The 14,293-nt window shown below is 54.8% G+C and overlaps 1 protein-coding gene and 1 long non-coding RNA gene across 3 annotated transcripts; one reads left to right on the forward strand and one right to left on the reverse strand.

Annotated features, from left to right (window-relative positions):
- Nucleotides 1-308: 308 nt before the first annotated feature.
- On the forward strand, nt 309-2,014 carry LOC116598980. Its single transcript, XR_004289212.1, has 2 exons — nt 309-559; nt 1,831-2,014. It is a non-coding gene; the product is annotated as an uncharacterized LOC116598980 (long non-coding RNA).
- Nucleotides 2,015-2,345: 331 nt separating this feature from the next.
- PSMD13 (proteasome 26S subunit, non-ATPase 13) lies at nt 2,346-14,286 on the reverse strand. Of its 2 annotated transcripts, none has more exons than XM_032358526.1 (13): nt 14,099-14,286; nt 12,944-13,022; nt 9,585-9,619; nt 9,445-9,500; nt 9,161-9,204; nt 8,891-8,977; nt 7,072-7,243; nt 5,894-5,973; nt 5,688-5,813; nt 4,149-4,211; nt 3,512-3,592; nt 3,314-3,430; nt 2,346-2,775 (listed from the first exon to the last, which is right to left on the reverse strand). In XM_032358526.1, the coding sequence occupies exons 1-13, from the start codon at nt 14,191-14,193 to the stop codon at nt 2,680-2,682; spliced, it is 1,131 nt and encodes a 376-aa protein (XP_032214417.1). In that variant the 5' UTR covers nt 14,194-14,286; the 3' UTR covers nt 2,346-2,679. The 2 variants fall into 2 exon arrangements, with proteins under 2 accessions (XP_032214417.1, XP_032214418.1); XM_032358527.1 differs by having other exon boundaries at nt 9,585-9,664.
- Between the last annotated feature and the right edge of the window lie 7 nt (nt 14,287-14,293).

Raw genomic sequence — 14,293 nt, forward strand, 5'->3', positions numbered from 1 at the left:
GGAATCCCTGAGCTGGAGAATTTTAAAATAGCTCTGCATGGGGAGGTCATCTGACCCTCCAGATACTTAAGGTGCCCTCTTGACTTATGTCACTTTCCCCCTCTTGCATTCTCAAGCTCTTTGACTTCCCTACTCCTGCTTCTATGTTGAGGGTCGTGGTCACCGAGAAATGAAGGCCCTTTGCCGAGTGGGCCAAGCCTGCCTGTGCTGAGAAGAGCTCGAAGACCCTCGGGCGCCCCAGCAGGGGCGGGGCCTGGAGGCTGCCGGACTGAGGCTGGCTCTCACCACTTCCCAGCAGGAGTCCTCTCAGCCAGGCAGCGTGACAGGAGGGGACAGCTGCAGCTCCCCCCTTGAGCTATAAAAAGCCCCAACAGCCAAGTGAGCAGAGGGCACGCCAAGCAGATACACGGAACTTAGCTGGACTCCTGGGGAGCTCGGCTCCACTATGATGCTGAGGTTACCCTGTGCCCCCAGGCTCCTGCGGGCCTCTCTGAGGGCCTGGGTGGTTCCCAAGGCACATGTCTCCACCAAGCCGGCCCGAACACCCACGTCTCCCACGGTAAGTCTTCCGCCGCGGAGGGGTGCTGACCTGAGCGGTGGAGTGGGACGTCCTGCACTGTCTTGGGAGACGAGGTGGGTTTGGGGGCAGGACACAGAAGGCCAGGCTGGTAAAGGGGAGGAGGGATGTGTTCTCAGGCCTGTGGCTTCTAGAGGTGATCCTCGAGCTAGAACACAGTCCTGAGGCTGGGACACCGTTCCGACTCCAGGAAAGAGGTGCTTATCCCTCACCTGGAGGCTAGGCTCCCAAAGCAGCTGGCAGAGTCAGTGAGGGGACGGTGGTCTCTGTTTGCAGGCCCCCACTTGCCTTCTGGCCAATGAGGGTGCTAAGAGCTGAGCTGAAAGGGCACCGGTGTGGACGCCAGCTTCACTGTCCATTGAAGGGGACAGTGGGCTGCTCTGAGGGTCTGTGAGAGCACAGGCGAGAACACAGAGCTCGGTCATCCTTGGGCTCCAGGACAGCAGACAACTACCTCTGGGTTAAGCCTCAATAAAACAAGGTCTAGAAGGTCAACTGTTCAAGGTCATATCACTGGTGAAGCAAAGATCTGAACCCAGCTGAAGGCCCAGTTCTGGGCCAACGTTGTTCTGAATCTGCTGGAAGGTGAAGTCAAGAGGAAGAACTGGTTTCCAACCCAGCATCCGACTCTGTTTGAGGGACCAGGGAGGGATGACAGGGCCCAGGCTCCGTTTCAGGAGGAATCCGAGGGGAAGGGAGGTAGCCAGGTGGGAAGGCCGGTGTGTGTGTGTGTGTGTGAGCGCACACGTGCACACGCGGTGCGGGGAGTCCATCTCCTCCACCCAGCTTCTGAGCGGGACCACCAGCCAGGGAAAAGGCCCTGCCCTTTTCCTGTATGACCGGCACCTCTGCCGTCCCTTCCGCTCCGCACTGCGCCTGACACGCACACGCTGTGCCCAGGCAGGAGTTCAAGGTCGAGGCACAAGTGGCCTGGCCAGGCAGGCTCTCAGGGGCAGGGGTGATGGGAAGAGGTCCCGCGGAGAGACTGGAGCCCAGGGCGGTCAGTCTAGGTCTTTGCAGAGGCCGTGCGCACGGACGACTGCAGTAGTCCCTGCTCGTGTGGACTCTGGGCTGAGCTGAGGGGTCCCCCAGGAGCAGAGGGGGTGGGGCAGGTCTCTCTGGACCACTGCTCTGGTGAGAGAAATCCCACCCTGCAGGGCCAGGGGACCCAGGGGCAGGTGGACAGCCATCCTCAGTGACCCAGGAATGACCTCACGTGTCACACGGACTCACACGTGCTTTCCTTGACCCAGGAGCAAGCCATTGGACTCTCTGTGATGTTCCTCAGCTTCCTGATTCCTGCAGGCTGGGTCTTATCCCACCTGGACAGCTACAAGAAAGGCTCCGCGGCGTGACGGCTCCGCAGCGTGACGGCTCCACAGCTCGGGCTCCAGGCGCACGACGGAGAATTGCATTAAACCCCTCCCCCACCTAGTGCTCCCTTGGTGATCGTGTGATTTGTGTACGAGCGTCCCCGTCTCTGGACACTCAGCACTGGGTGGAGGGCTGCTTGGGACACCTGGGCCCCAGAAGCCCCGGGCTGGGAGGGAGTGGGTCCGACACCTCTGTCCCCTCGTCTGAGCCCCATGAGACAGGACTTGCTTCCTTGGCCCCAGTGCCCTGTATGTGTTGAGCCGCCCTTTTCCCAGGGCAGGAGAGGAGGACGGAGGCCAAACCCCCACCGCGTCCTATCTCCCGTCTCCTGCTCTCTGATCTCCGAGGCCCAGGCTTGACCTGGGAGCTAAGGCTGAGGAAACAGAACCACGAAGAGGACAAAACAAAGGCGTTTATTACATTCTCACATGACACAAGAGGTGTTCCCACAGATGGAGGTAATGGAGATGAGCCTCCAAGTGGTGTCCCCACGCGCTTTCAGGCTACTCCTTCTCATTCCGCGGGGCACACGTACACTCTTGTCTGCCTTGTCACCGGAGACCCGTGACCCCTCCCCACCGTGGGCTATGGGAGACACCCACAAAGGAGGCTTCTCTCTGTGGCCAGGCACCCTGTCAGCGACAGTCCTGCGTTCACAGCAGGGAGAACAGTCCCCACCCCCACCGAGTGCAGATGTTCCTGGTGGCCACAGACGGGGAGGCGGGGGACTAAGTGAGGATGTCGTGGGCCTGGTGCTCCACCAGCATCTCCATGCTCCTCACGTCCGTGCACCAGAACTCCAGGCGGTCCTTCATCCCCTTGATCTGAGGCAGACCAGGACCACACGGGTGTTAGGACACGTGGCAACCCCAGGCATCCATCTCCAGCTAAGTCTTTAGGGCAGGACTAATCAAAAGGACCCCAGAGCTGGGGGAGTGGGCTGTGTGAGAGGGGGAGACCCCCGTCAATTCTTATCACAAGGACATTTTAAAAAACGTGCATGAAAGAAAACAGGCAAGAATAGAGGAAATCCACAGGATTAAATTTCCAGCCAATATGGACAAGACGGATCTGAGCTCAAACCACAGAACTAGGAACGTATTCGATCAGAGTACCAATTTTAAGATTAAAAGGCATCGTCAGCACAACAGCACTGTAATTACGGTAAGCTTTTAAATGCAGGGTTCAAACCCAAGACTTGTATTAAATTAGGTTCCCTGAAAAACCCTCCCTCCCCACAGCAGTAATATATTCCCGAAACCCCGTCAATACTGAGTTCTTCCTCCCGGGCTTCCATCCAAGCGAAACTAAGACAGCAGATACCGTCCCAACCCCCCGCCCTGGGGGTGAACGATGTGTTACCTGCTGCAGATCCAACACGCGGGGCTGCACCCAGGTCATGTGAACCCGCTTATCCACCTCGTCAATGCTGCCTTTCACCAGGCCCACGGAGAGCGCCTTCATCACCAGCAACTCCACCTGTGCAGAGAGCGGCCGACGTGAGTCACCCCAAGCAGTGCTCGTCGGAGCTCCGACCCCCCCTGGGTCCAACAACTGTACCTCGTTCACAGTGATTTTAGCACTTTTGGCAATTTCTTCAAAAGTGAGTTGTCTGTGATTGGCAGGTCGTGTGAAAGTCATCTGAAAAAAAATTTGTTAACTATGTTTCCAAATGAAAACTGTCTGAGAACTGACCGATAAGGATGTTTTTGTCAATACTTGCTCCGAAAGTATTCCTATTCCTATCCCACAAACTGAACTTTTCCTTAACACCAGCCCTGTACGTTTATTGGGAACCGGCTTCACGCAGCTGTCCGCAACGGTTGGTATTCGTGCGCAGAGCAAGCGCTTGGGGCCGCGAGTCAGGGCTGTACGTGAGCTGGAGACCGTGTGGCGGCCCAGAAACGTACGGGCCGTTCCCTCAAGGAGCTCAGATTCTGACAGGAAAGCAGAGGAGCGTGCGGAGAGGTGCGTGCGCTGTGACGTACAACGGGGGGGGGGCTACCTCAGCCCAGACGGTCAGGGAACACCTCCCTGAGGAGGGTCATCTGAGAGGAGACAAGAATGGTCGCAAAAGACAAAAGGAAGGTGGTGGAAAGGGGTGCGGCCGGAGTGCCGCTGCGAGAGGCCTGGAGCCTGCGGGGCCCGGTGGGCTCGGCTGCAGGGTCTGGAATCTCGGTGGTTCCCGCGCGCTCACCTCCATGAGGCACAGCAACTGGATCTTCCTCAGAAGCTGAGCCTCGTTGGCTGCTAAATCAGGCTGAGAAGGAGAAAGACACCAGTTACATAACCTGCACCTTGATTCTTCCTACAGACGGAAGGAAGAGAAACCCCGCACCTCCAAACACGGTATACCGCGGGGTCGCGGAGGCTCACTTTTCTCAGGGCGCCATCAACGGCTGCATCCCCGAAAGCCCGTGCTCCCGCCTAAGGCACGCGCGAGGCGGTGGGTACTAACGCCTCAGACGCCGGGGGCAGGACCTAGGCACAGGCACCACAAGGAGACTTTTGGCACAACAAGGCAAGGACGGACCCGCCCTGAGCAGGTCCCAGGGCACCGCCTGCGCGGTCCGCTCCGTGGAAATGGGGCCTCCCAGGAACACAGCCCCTAAGCTGCAGGGAGGCGCTCCGAGCACAAAGACGGCAGAACTTCGGAAAACGGCACTGCCGCGAGGTCCGGCACAGGCCCGTCCACACGACCCGCACCGCTGCCCCAGGTAGCTCACGGGTTACTGCCGAGCAGAGACCAGAGACAACGGGTTCCCTGCCTCAAGCACGGAGGAACCCCTACGCCGACGCTTCTGCCACAGGGACAGCCGGGTCACTCTTCCGAGGGCCCACTGCCCCCGGACACGGCTCCCGCCACTCAGAGGCTGCTGGCAGCGCACCTCTGAAGCTCCGGCCGGCCGCCCTTCTTCCCAAGGGGCACACGTTCTTCCAGGGACCAACGCACAGACTAGAAGACCGCAGAGAGCGGGGCTTGCTTCCTGCCTCTTCACAGCCCACTCACATCTACTCAGCTCCACTGTGTGTGAATTCTACAAGTTTATTTTCAACTTTGAGAAAACCGAAGTTTCAGAAAAGTACAAAAACAATAATCCCCATCACTACGAACAGCTTCGTAATATTGCCTTCTAATAATTAAAAAAATAAACTCACTACAAAAGCTCAGGTCCTCGTTAACACCTCTTCTCCCTAGTCCGCACCTCCCAGCGGCTCCTCTCCTCGCCCAGTGCCCTCGCCCCTGCTGACCCCTTTCCCTCTACACGGCCCGACCCCACCACCCCCTGCATGGCCCACTCCCGCTCCACACAGATGGCCTTGCCTTCCCAAACCCTGGGCTCTCCCCGGCTCTCCTCACTCACTCACTGTGGCCACAAACCCTTGTCTGTTCAACAAATGCTAAAAGCTGCCACATCCTCTTCACTTGGCTACACTCGGCTTGCCCCTAAGACCAGACACAGAGCATTACTTCTTCTGGGCCCTCTGTGACACCTGTCCGCCAGATGGCACTCCCCTATCACATTCTGTTGGCAGGGCCGTGCACCACCACAGCAACGAGTGACTACCGCGACTGGCCACTTAACCCCCCGCTCGACAGCAAGACTGGCCTGTCTTCGTCTCCTGTCTCCCCAGTGCCTGGGCTGTAGAGGGAGGGCGAATCCCCGGGCAGGTGCGGGCTGAAGGACAGCCAGCGACGCTGCAGGAGTGCTCAGCCGTCCTTCCCACGACTGACCTGCTGGCCCCAGGCGGTCTTCAGCGTCTGGAACCTCTCTACGTTGCCGCTGTTAAAGGCATAAAGGGTGTCGATCAGCCACTGCCGGTCGGTGGTCCTCAGGGACTCCAGCACGGGGTGCATGAGCTGTGAGGAGGACAGGGTTAGCCGGCCGAGAACCGCCAGTCGCCCCCTCGCTAAGAAATCTGTGCCCAGGGTCCACTTACAAGTTCTCCAAAGTTAAAAACTCCCTCGCCAAGAAGTCCTGCTAGTCCCAGCGTGAAAGCTCTCTCCTGCTGCTCAGACACTACGGCAACAGCACACCTCCAGTGACACCCCCGTTAGGAGATCAGTCCTGTTTGGCTTTAAAAATCTCATAAAAAAGTAAAGAAACCATTCCCTGTAATGGTTCTATCACAAAGCCTTAACGTGTTCTTGTAAAAACTTTTATCTCTTTTATTGATTTTATTTTTTAGAGAAGGAAAGTGGGGAGGGGCAGAGGGAAAGCCAATCTCAAGCAGGCTGCATGCCCAGCACGGAGCCTGAAACGGGGCTCGATCCCAGGGCCCCGAGATCATGACCTGAGCCCAAACCAAGAGTCGGACGTTTTCAAAGTTCTGAGCCACCCAGGTGCCCCATTAGTCAACTCTTTTATAGCACTGGCCTAACTCAAGTTATACCTAGGACCACGTACACAGGTTTTGTGGGGACGACATTCATTCGTTTACTTATTTCTACCTCAGTATGTGACTCTACGTGTATTTGCAACTAACCTACTTCCTGGAAGCATCACCTCACGTTTCTCGTTCCGTCACCTCATTAGCCTCTTCGGAACAGCGCGAACGTACTTCCTGTTCCCATACAATTCCCCACTCTCCTGACTGCACTCCTGGCTTTTTCCAGGATGCTTTTCTTGAGATGCAGGAACTAACACTGCAGTACTGTGTTTAAGGAGCTGCTGGTGTCCACAGCAGCTTCCACAGGGAACCGTGAGAAACATCTCAAATGGGCTGCCACAGTCCTTGTACTTTCCCCAAACTTATCATTCAGTTTCTTTCCATTCCTCAGACCCTTGAAGGACTTTTCTAAGGTACGCGCCTGGGTCTGGTTCAGTTTTCGCCACCAGAGCCTCAGGTGCAGGGTCTCACCGCGCCCCTCAGGCTGCAGAGGCCAAGGGAGACTCGAGGAGGACCAGTGAAGGGCGACAGGGCACAGCCTCGTTTTCACCTGCGCTGAACGCCCACGGCAGACCCGGGGAGGAACCGACACTGGCGCGGCTCTCTCCGCCCTCTCCCACCTGGGCCTTCCTCAGCAAGGGACGCACACGCCAGAGCAACTTCTGACAGCTGCTGGCACGCCGCCAGAGCCTGCTCCTTCGACAGCGACTTCCACGGCTCCACGTTACCTGGCAGATCCTTGATGTCGACACAGCCCAGAAACCGCAGGGCATCTTTGTAGTAGGCGGCGTGGTTTCCGACTGTTTGGTAGTATTTACTGGAGAGGTCGTAGAAACGGCTGTGAACGGACGTCACACCAGGGAGGCTGTTGAGCATCTCTTCCACATCCTCAATTGTTTCCTAGGCGCAGAAGCAAGATCGCCCTCCTTTTTAACCGAAAGCACTTTTAAGGCAACATATGACACAAAGACTGACGGGACTATGTTAAAATGGAAAATTCAGTTCATCCAAGACACACACGAAAGAACGAAAACGAGTGACAGACTGGGCAAAGGCATCTACGGCACACGTGACACCGCAGGGGTACGGCCCATGCTCTAGGAGAACTCTTAACAAACCAACAGGAGGAAAGCGACACAGGGAAAAATGGGCCAAAAACAAGACATTAACAGACAATTAACAGAAGTGGAGACCCGAATGGAGTGGTCACGAGAGCCCCAGTGAGACGGCCCTTCACCTCCACCAGACTGGCAGGAATTTAACAGTCTGAAAACACCACGTGTGGCCTTTGGAAGTGCCAGTGCGGCGCCGCCGGGCAGTGCAATGCCGGGGAGTGTGCGCCGTCTTGCGGAAACGCTTGACCACACTTGGTAAAGGCGCACGGCACACACTTCATTACACCTGTGCCCTCACCCGTAGGCACATGTGTTGGTGTGATTCTGCCCGTGTATACACAAGGCACCGGGCACAGAAATGCTGGGAACTAACAGTGCTGTTCGTGACAGGAGGAAACCCTGAATCCCTTCCACAGGAGACTGATGCCCAGGCTGCGAAACAGTCACCACAGTAAAACACCCAACAGCGGCAACAGTGAACGGCCACGCACCAGCACACAGACTCTCCAACCTCACACCGAGCCAGTAACTTAAGACAATGCCACATGTCACCTGACTCACACCCGATCCACAGAGCGTCAGGAGCCCCACAAGCATGAGGACCACCAGACCTGCACACCAGAGCGCTGCTGGGGCAGGAACGTGCTCAGAGGGCCCCACGGCTCCAACCCGGCAGTGCTGCCTTGACAAAATTCTTTCCGTAATATTTTATGGCTTTTAATAGGTCTTAAATATTTCAGAACAAAACGTAGTAAGTATGAACGCAGGACAGGACTGGGAAGCAGTTAAGAAATTCGAAGTGTTCTTTTAGGACAATGAGAATACCAACACCTACCCAGTATTTTCTCAAATACTGTGGATACCAAAAACCCAAACCCAAACTCAAACTCCAAACAAATGCAGGTAGTCCGGTTCAACAAGATGGACTGACCACATATAAGTTGGCCTTACAGCCACCCATTTGGTCCCCCAAATTACACTAAAATGGAAATAAGAAACAGACAGGGATTAGGAGGCAGACAGGGTCGGGAGCAGCCCGTGACCTGTCGTGGTGAGTGGGCTGACCCTGGTCCACGAGGGCCCACACGGACAGTCTGAGGCTGCCTGGACCCTCCTGCTGACAGACGTGCCCAGGGCAGTCCTCTTATGTTAAAGGGGAACAGGTCTCATAGCAGCAACTGATTCTCAGTGGTTGGGGGAAACAAAACCAAAACCAGCATGCACGCCTGCACGCACAGAATGACGGGGCAAAGAACTGTCAGCACTGGGAGTCTCAGAGAGAGGATGTGTGTGAGAGTTCTTGGTGCTGTGTTTGCAACTTTTCTATGCTTTAAAACCACTTGAAAAGGTAGAATGGACAAATAGGATTTTCCCCCTAAAACTCTAAACCATTTTGTAAACCAAAGACAAACCTCTATTATGGCAACCTTACCTTCGTGACCTGTAGGTCCCCGATGTTTAATTTTAGAGCCCCAATCGCAGTTTTACACAGGATCACTGCCTCATCGCTGCTCTTTACCTACAGACGTCAGACACAAGAGGACCTGAGAAGTGTGGGCAGGAGGCGAACAGAACATCTGCACACTGGCTCCACTTGTGTGACCAGAGACACGCTGGTCTCTGTAAGGTACGTGTGCCAAGTGTGGACACAAAACTGTAAGTCACACATGTTCTCAAGATTTGACTCAGACTTCCTATTTACCTTTTCTCGAGTCTTTTCCAGAAAAGTAAGAGCCACATTGGGATCTAGAGAAGGCAGAACAACAATGTCAGAAGAACCACCAATAGAGTATTCTTAGAGATTAGTTCCTACCAACCACAACACAGGCGGGATAATCTTGAGGTTTACATCATAAAATAGAACATAAAACGTATTTTAGAACCCGGTATTTTCTATCAAAATGTAAAAGTTCAATTATCTTGTATTTCAAAATCATTTTAATTGCCATTTGGATCTGCTCCTTTATGACACAAAATGAGACTCACCAGTCATCTGTCTGACTACGTGAAGAATGATTTCTACCAGGGACAAAGGATTCACCCTGAAATAAAAAACACCAGTCTATGATTGTCGTTAAGCTTCCGAGTTTCATGTTTAAAGTCAAAAACTGACAAAGGTGTTTTACCTGTGTTCAAACTCACTGATGAAGTTTTCATAGAGCTGTGGAACCAGAACATGCAGTGTAAGTACAGGATGTCTTTCATTCTGCAAAATCAAACATGACCAGCAGGCCCGCCACATGGCAGGCGCTGCAGAAACGGTGGTGGAATGACTGGAGACCCACACATGGGTTTATTAATCACCAACGCATTACTGAAGAAAGCTATGACTCTTTTCCCTGGTAATTAGACCCCTGACCTTTAAGAATCTCCTAAAACAGATTATCAGTTTGAAAGACTCAGTAACCTTCCGATTTTAGAGGGCTGCAGCCGATATGACCAAATTTATTAGCCATTCAGCAAATACTCGAGTACTTACTCAGACTCTTTGCTAGATACGACAGACACAGGATACGGAAGATGAAAGTCTGGCGTTCAAGGATTCCTGACCTAACAGAGCAGACTTATAAACAAATAAATGACAGGACCATGAGTTTACAATCGAAGGAAAAAACCCCTCGTGGGTGGATCTACCAAAAGGACAGTTTCCAAAGATTATTCCAGAAATGGTGATAACTGAGTTTTAAGAAGGAAGAACATTGGAGAGCTGGACAAATCTGGAGAGGAGGCATGGAGTTGGGAGAACATTCCGGACAGGAACAAACACGTGAAAAGCACTGAAGAAACCCTGGGCTGTGTTTCAGGAGCACTTCTCAAGGGCACAAACAGTGGGAGGTACTGGGGCTTTTCCTTGTCCTGAAGGTAAGCCAGAGTCCGTGGAAACACATGATCACACGTCCACTTTACAAGCATGATGGCAGGCAGGGAGGGTAGGGTAAGGAGGGAACAGACGGAGGGACAGAGACCAGCCGAGGCTACTCATCAAGACAGGAGAGTGAGTGAGTAACAGCAGTGAGGGCAGAGGAAGGGTCCGAGAGGTTCGCTGGTCACAGGGAGGGGAACGGACAACAACCTCTGAGGTGACTGCTGGGTAACTGGGCAAAATGGGAGGAGGAGCATCCAGATAGGGTGAGCTTGGATGAGGAGAGTCTGCGATTCCTCAGCCACGTGTGACGTCCCAGTGAAAGAAAATGTGGTGTCTGTGCACACGGAGCGTGGGATGTTATTTAGCCATAAAAAGACAACATGGATGACATCGAAGAGCGTTCTGCCTAGTGAAGTCAGTCAGACAAAGGAGGACAAATACTGTGTGACTTACTTCCACGTGAAATCTAAAAAAACTGAACTCACAGATACAGAGAACAGACTGGTGGTTGCCAGAGGCAGGGGATGGGGGGGTGCAAGAAATGGCCGCAGGTGGTGAAAAGACACAGATGTCCTGTCATGAGATAATTAAGTCCTAAAGACACGCTACAGCAGTGACTCTAGTGAACCACACCGTGCTGTGCATTTGGAAGTTACCAAGAGAGCAGATCATAAAAGTTGTCATCACAGGAAGGAAGAAAGTCTAACTGGGAGACGGATGTTAGCTAGACTTACTGTGACCATTTTGCACCCCCCGCCCCAATCATCACACTGTACATGTTAGACTAATACAGCATGACACGTCAATTACTTCTCAAAAAAACTTGGGGGGCGGTTAGAAATGCCCCTAAAGCATCAGTTAGTTATTTAAATCTGGCAACCAGCAAGGGACGCTGGGGTGCCTCAGTCGGTTAAGCGTTTGTCTTTGACTCAGGTCACGATCCCAAGGTCCCGGACTGAACCCTGCATCAGGCTCCCTGCAGAATGCAGACCCTGTTTCTCCCTCAACCTCTGCCTGCCACTCCCCCTGCTTGTGCTCTCTCTGTCAAATACATAATCTGGTACCCAGCAGAGAGCCATCTAAATCAAATGGCTTTTTCATTACAAAGGACTATTTCAAATATATCTTTTTCAGTAAGAAAGCATTCTCAACTTTTCTTATTTTTTTTAAAGATTTTATTTATTTATTTGATAGAGATCACAAGCAGGCAGAGAGAGGAGGAAGCAGGCTCCCTGCTGAGCAGACAGCCTAATGTGGGGCTCGATCCCAGGACCCTGAGATCATGACCTGAGCTGAAGGCAAGAGGCTTAATCCACTGAGCCACCCAGGCGCCCCTCTCAACTTTTCTGATACCCGTTATAATTTATGCAAAAACCCCTCCAAAGGTAAAAGAAACTCAAAATTACTACTGGTCACTCCAGATTCATGAACACTATGTACTGGAAGTTCTGTGGGCCGAGTCTCACCAATTTTTCAAGGTTTGCTTGCCCACTGAAACAGTAAACACCAGTCTGCTGACCTGCGTAAATTTTATGTTACATGGGGTTGAGGGGATATTTTCTGGGTAGAAAGTGATTTAAAGACAAAAAAGCAAAGGATAGAGATGAAGAATCACTAATTATTCATTGTTATGACACAGAACCTTAGGGAACAAATATTAAGAAAGCTCTAATTCGTCATTTTCCCACATAATCCAGAAGACAGAATGCCCGGCAAAATCTTTAGGTTTACCGATGAATACAAGTTCCTTTGAAGTACTAAAATGTCAAACTGGCGGGTATAAAACACAAGAAACCCTCAGGACCCCAGGTGTAAGCTTCGCTGCGGGCACGTATAAAGTGGTGTATCCAGGGCGAGTACCTCAAGCCAACAAGAACTAGTGCTGGGCTCCAATGCAGGTGTAAATCTGATTTACTCAGAATCTGAGAGAAAGGCATCAAAGAGTAAGATGTTAAGAAAGACCTTAAAGACGAAGCTACCAGTGATCAAACCTGGGGGGCGGGTCTGTCAGGGACTACGGGGAAGGCTTGGGCAGAGAATTTTGTTTTTCTTCCCTGTTGACAAAATGCTAAAAGTGCTCACTACAGAGGACTCCCCCCTCCAAGCCTCCCCACCGCCAAGGGAAGCACAACAGAAGATCTACCTTCCACACCCCCCAAGACAAAGCATTTGGGCGGGCAAGCAGAAATCAGTGAGTGGAGGAGGGTGATGACGGTCACCTGTAAGACTCCTCCACTATTTCCCACACCCCCCCCACCGACCTGAAGAGCAGTTTCCAAAATGCAGTACTGAAAAAGAAGGTCTACGAGCAGTAAGATACGGGGCATCCTGGGCTAGAAGACCGCGTCTCAGGCAGCGACTTCAGAAGAAGCCACGCTGTATTTGAAGCTACGTGTGCCACCGACTAGCTGTGACCTGCGGCAAGTCACTCCCTCTCCTGGTGTGGGCCTCCACATCACAGGAACAGGGAAACAGCAGGGCCACCTGCCCATGCTGTCGTAAGGGCACAGCACGGACACTGACTGTGAGGAGCTGCAGTGTATTAATGGAACGCTCACCTACTATTTTTAAAACTCCTTTACACTGGTACCACCGGACCTGGTGCGGCACATCATTTACCTTAATGAGGCCATCTCCTTGGGCAAAGCATGGGTCCTGCACAAAGTCAAGCACCTGGAGCGTCAGCTGATGCCACAACCTGAAAGAGATAAGGCTCTCAGACGGGGAAGCTGGTATCCGGGGGCAGACGCCCCGGCCCTGACAGTCCCACGAGCACCCAGCGGTGCGGCCTGGGTAACAGGAAGCCAGCCGGAGCGGGTGCTAACGGGCCTAGCTCTTCTCCCGGAGAACCCTTTCCAGACGACCTCAAGAGCTCCTGTGAGGTGGGCCTGAAAACACGGATTTGGGGTCACACACGTGACGCAGAAATCCTGGCCCTTCTACTCTATCTCGGGGAAGCAGCTTCAAGTGAGCTTGTTGCCTCCACTACACGGGGTGCACGAAGCACGAACCGGGCAGACGCCTGCACCCTCTCGGGAAGCGGCCGTCCGCGGGAAGCCCGAGTCCGCGTTCCAAGCACGGAATGAAGCGCCGACAGCAGGAGGCTGCGGAGCGGCCCCCGACACGCGTCCATCTTGCCGGGCGCCAGGCCGCCGGCAACGCCCGCGCGTTACTCCGCGCGCGTGAAGAGCGGCTGGGGGCCGCAACGCCCCGCTGCCGAACCCCCCTGCGTCTACGGAGGCCCGGCCTCGGCGGCCTCGGGCGCACAAAGCCCGGCATGGGGCGCAGTGGAAGCAGGGACCACGCGAGGGCCGGCGCGGCTGAAACCCAGGGCGCGACCAGCCGCAGAAGCAACAGGGAAACCCAGCGGCTCGGGGCTCCGGCCTCTCCGCGGCTCGGCCGCTGACCCAGACGGCGCAGACCCAGCCGCGCGGCGGCGAGGCCGAGACCGGAACCGGCTGCTCACGACGCGCGGCGGCGCGACCTCGGAAAGCGTGTTTGCTCGTCCGACCGCGGTCGGGAGCCCGCCGCAGCCCCTCGGCCAGGAAGCCAGGGAGGCCTGGCCCCCCGCGCTCCGCCTACGGCTCCGCTCCGCAGTCCCCGCGGGCCGTCGGCCCTCTCCGCCCTCAGGCACCTCCGGCCGGGCCCGCGCCCACTCTCCGCCCTCAGGGCCGAGCACCCTGAGGCCCTCAAGCCCCCCCGCCCCCGGGCCCCGGCGCCCTCTCTGCCCCGCTCTCCCGGCACTGGGCCCCGGGCCCTCGGCGGCGCGCTCACTTCTTCGTGTAGAGCTCCTCCAGACGGTGCCACACGGCAGCCTGGCCGGGGCCGGAGCTCTGGCTCTGCTGCAAGAAACCAGGAACGTCCTTCATGACGGCAGGAAGGCCGGGGCCGCTCGCACCACGGAGACGGTACCCGCGGGGACGGCCGCCGGAAATGCTCACTCACTTCCGGCGCCGCGGCGCGCGAGGC

This window comes from Mustela erminea, chromosome 9 (assembly GCF_009829155.1).
Source record: "Mustela erminea isolate mMusErm1 chromosome 9, mMusErm1.Pri, whole genome shotgun sequence".
In the NCBI taxonomy this organism is placed as follows: Eukaryota; Metazoa; Chordata; class Mammalia; order Carnivora; family Mustelidae; genus Mustela; species Mustela erminea.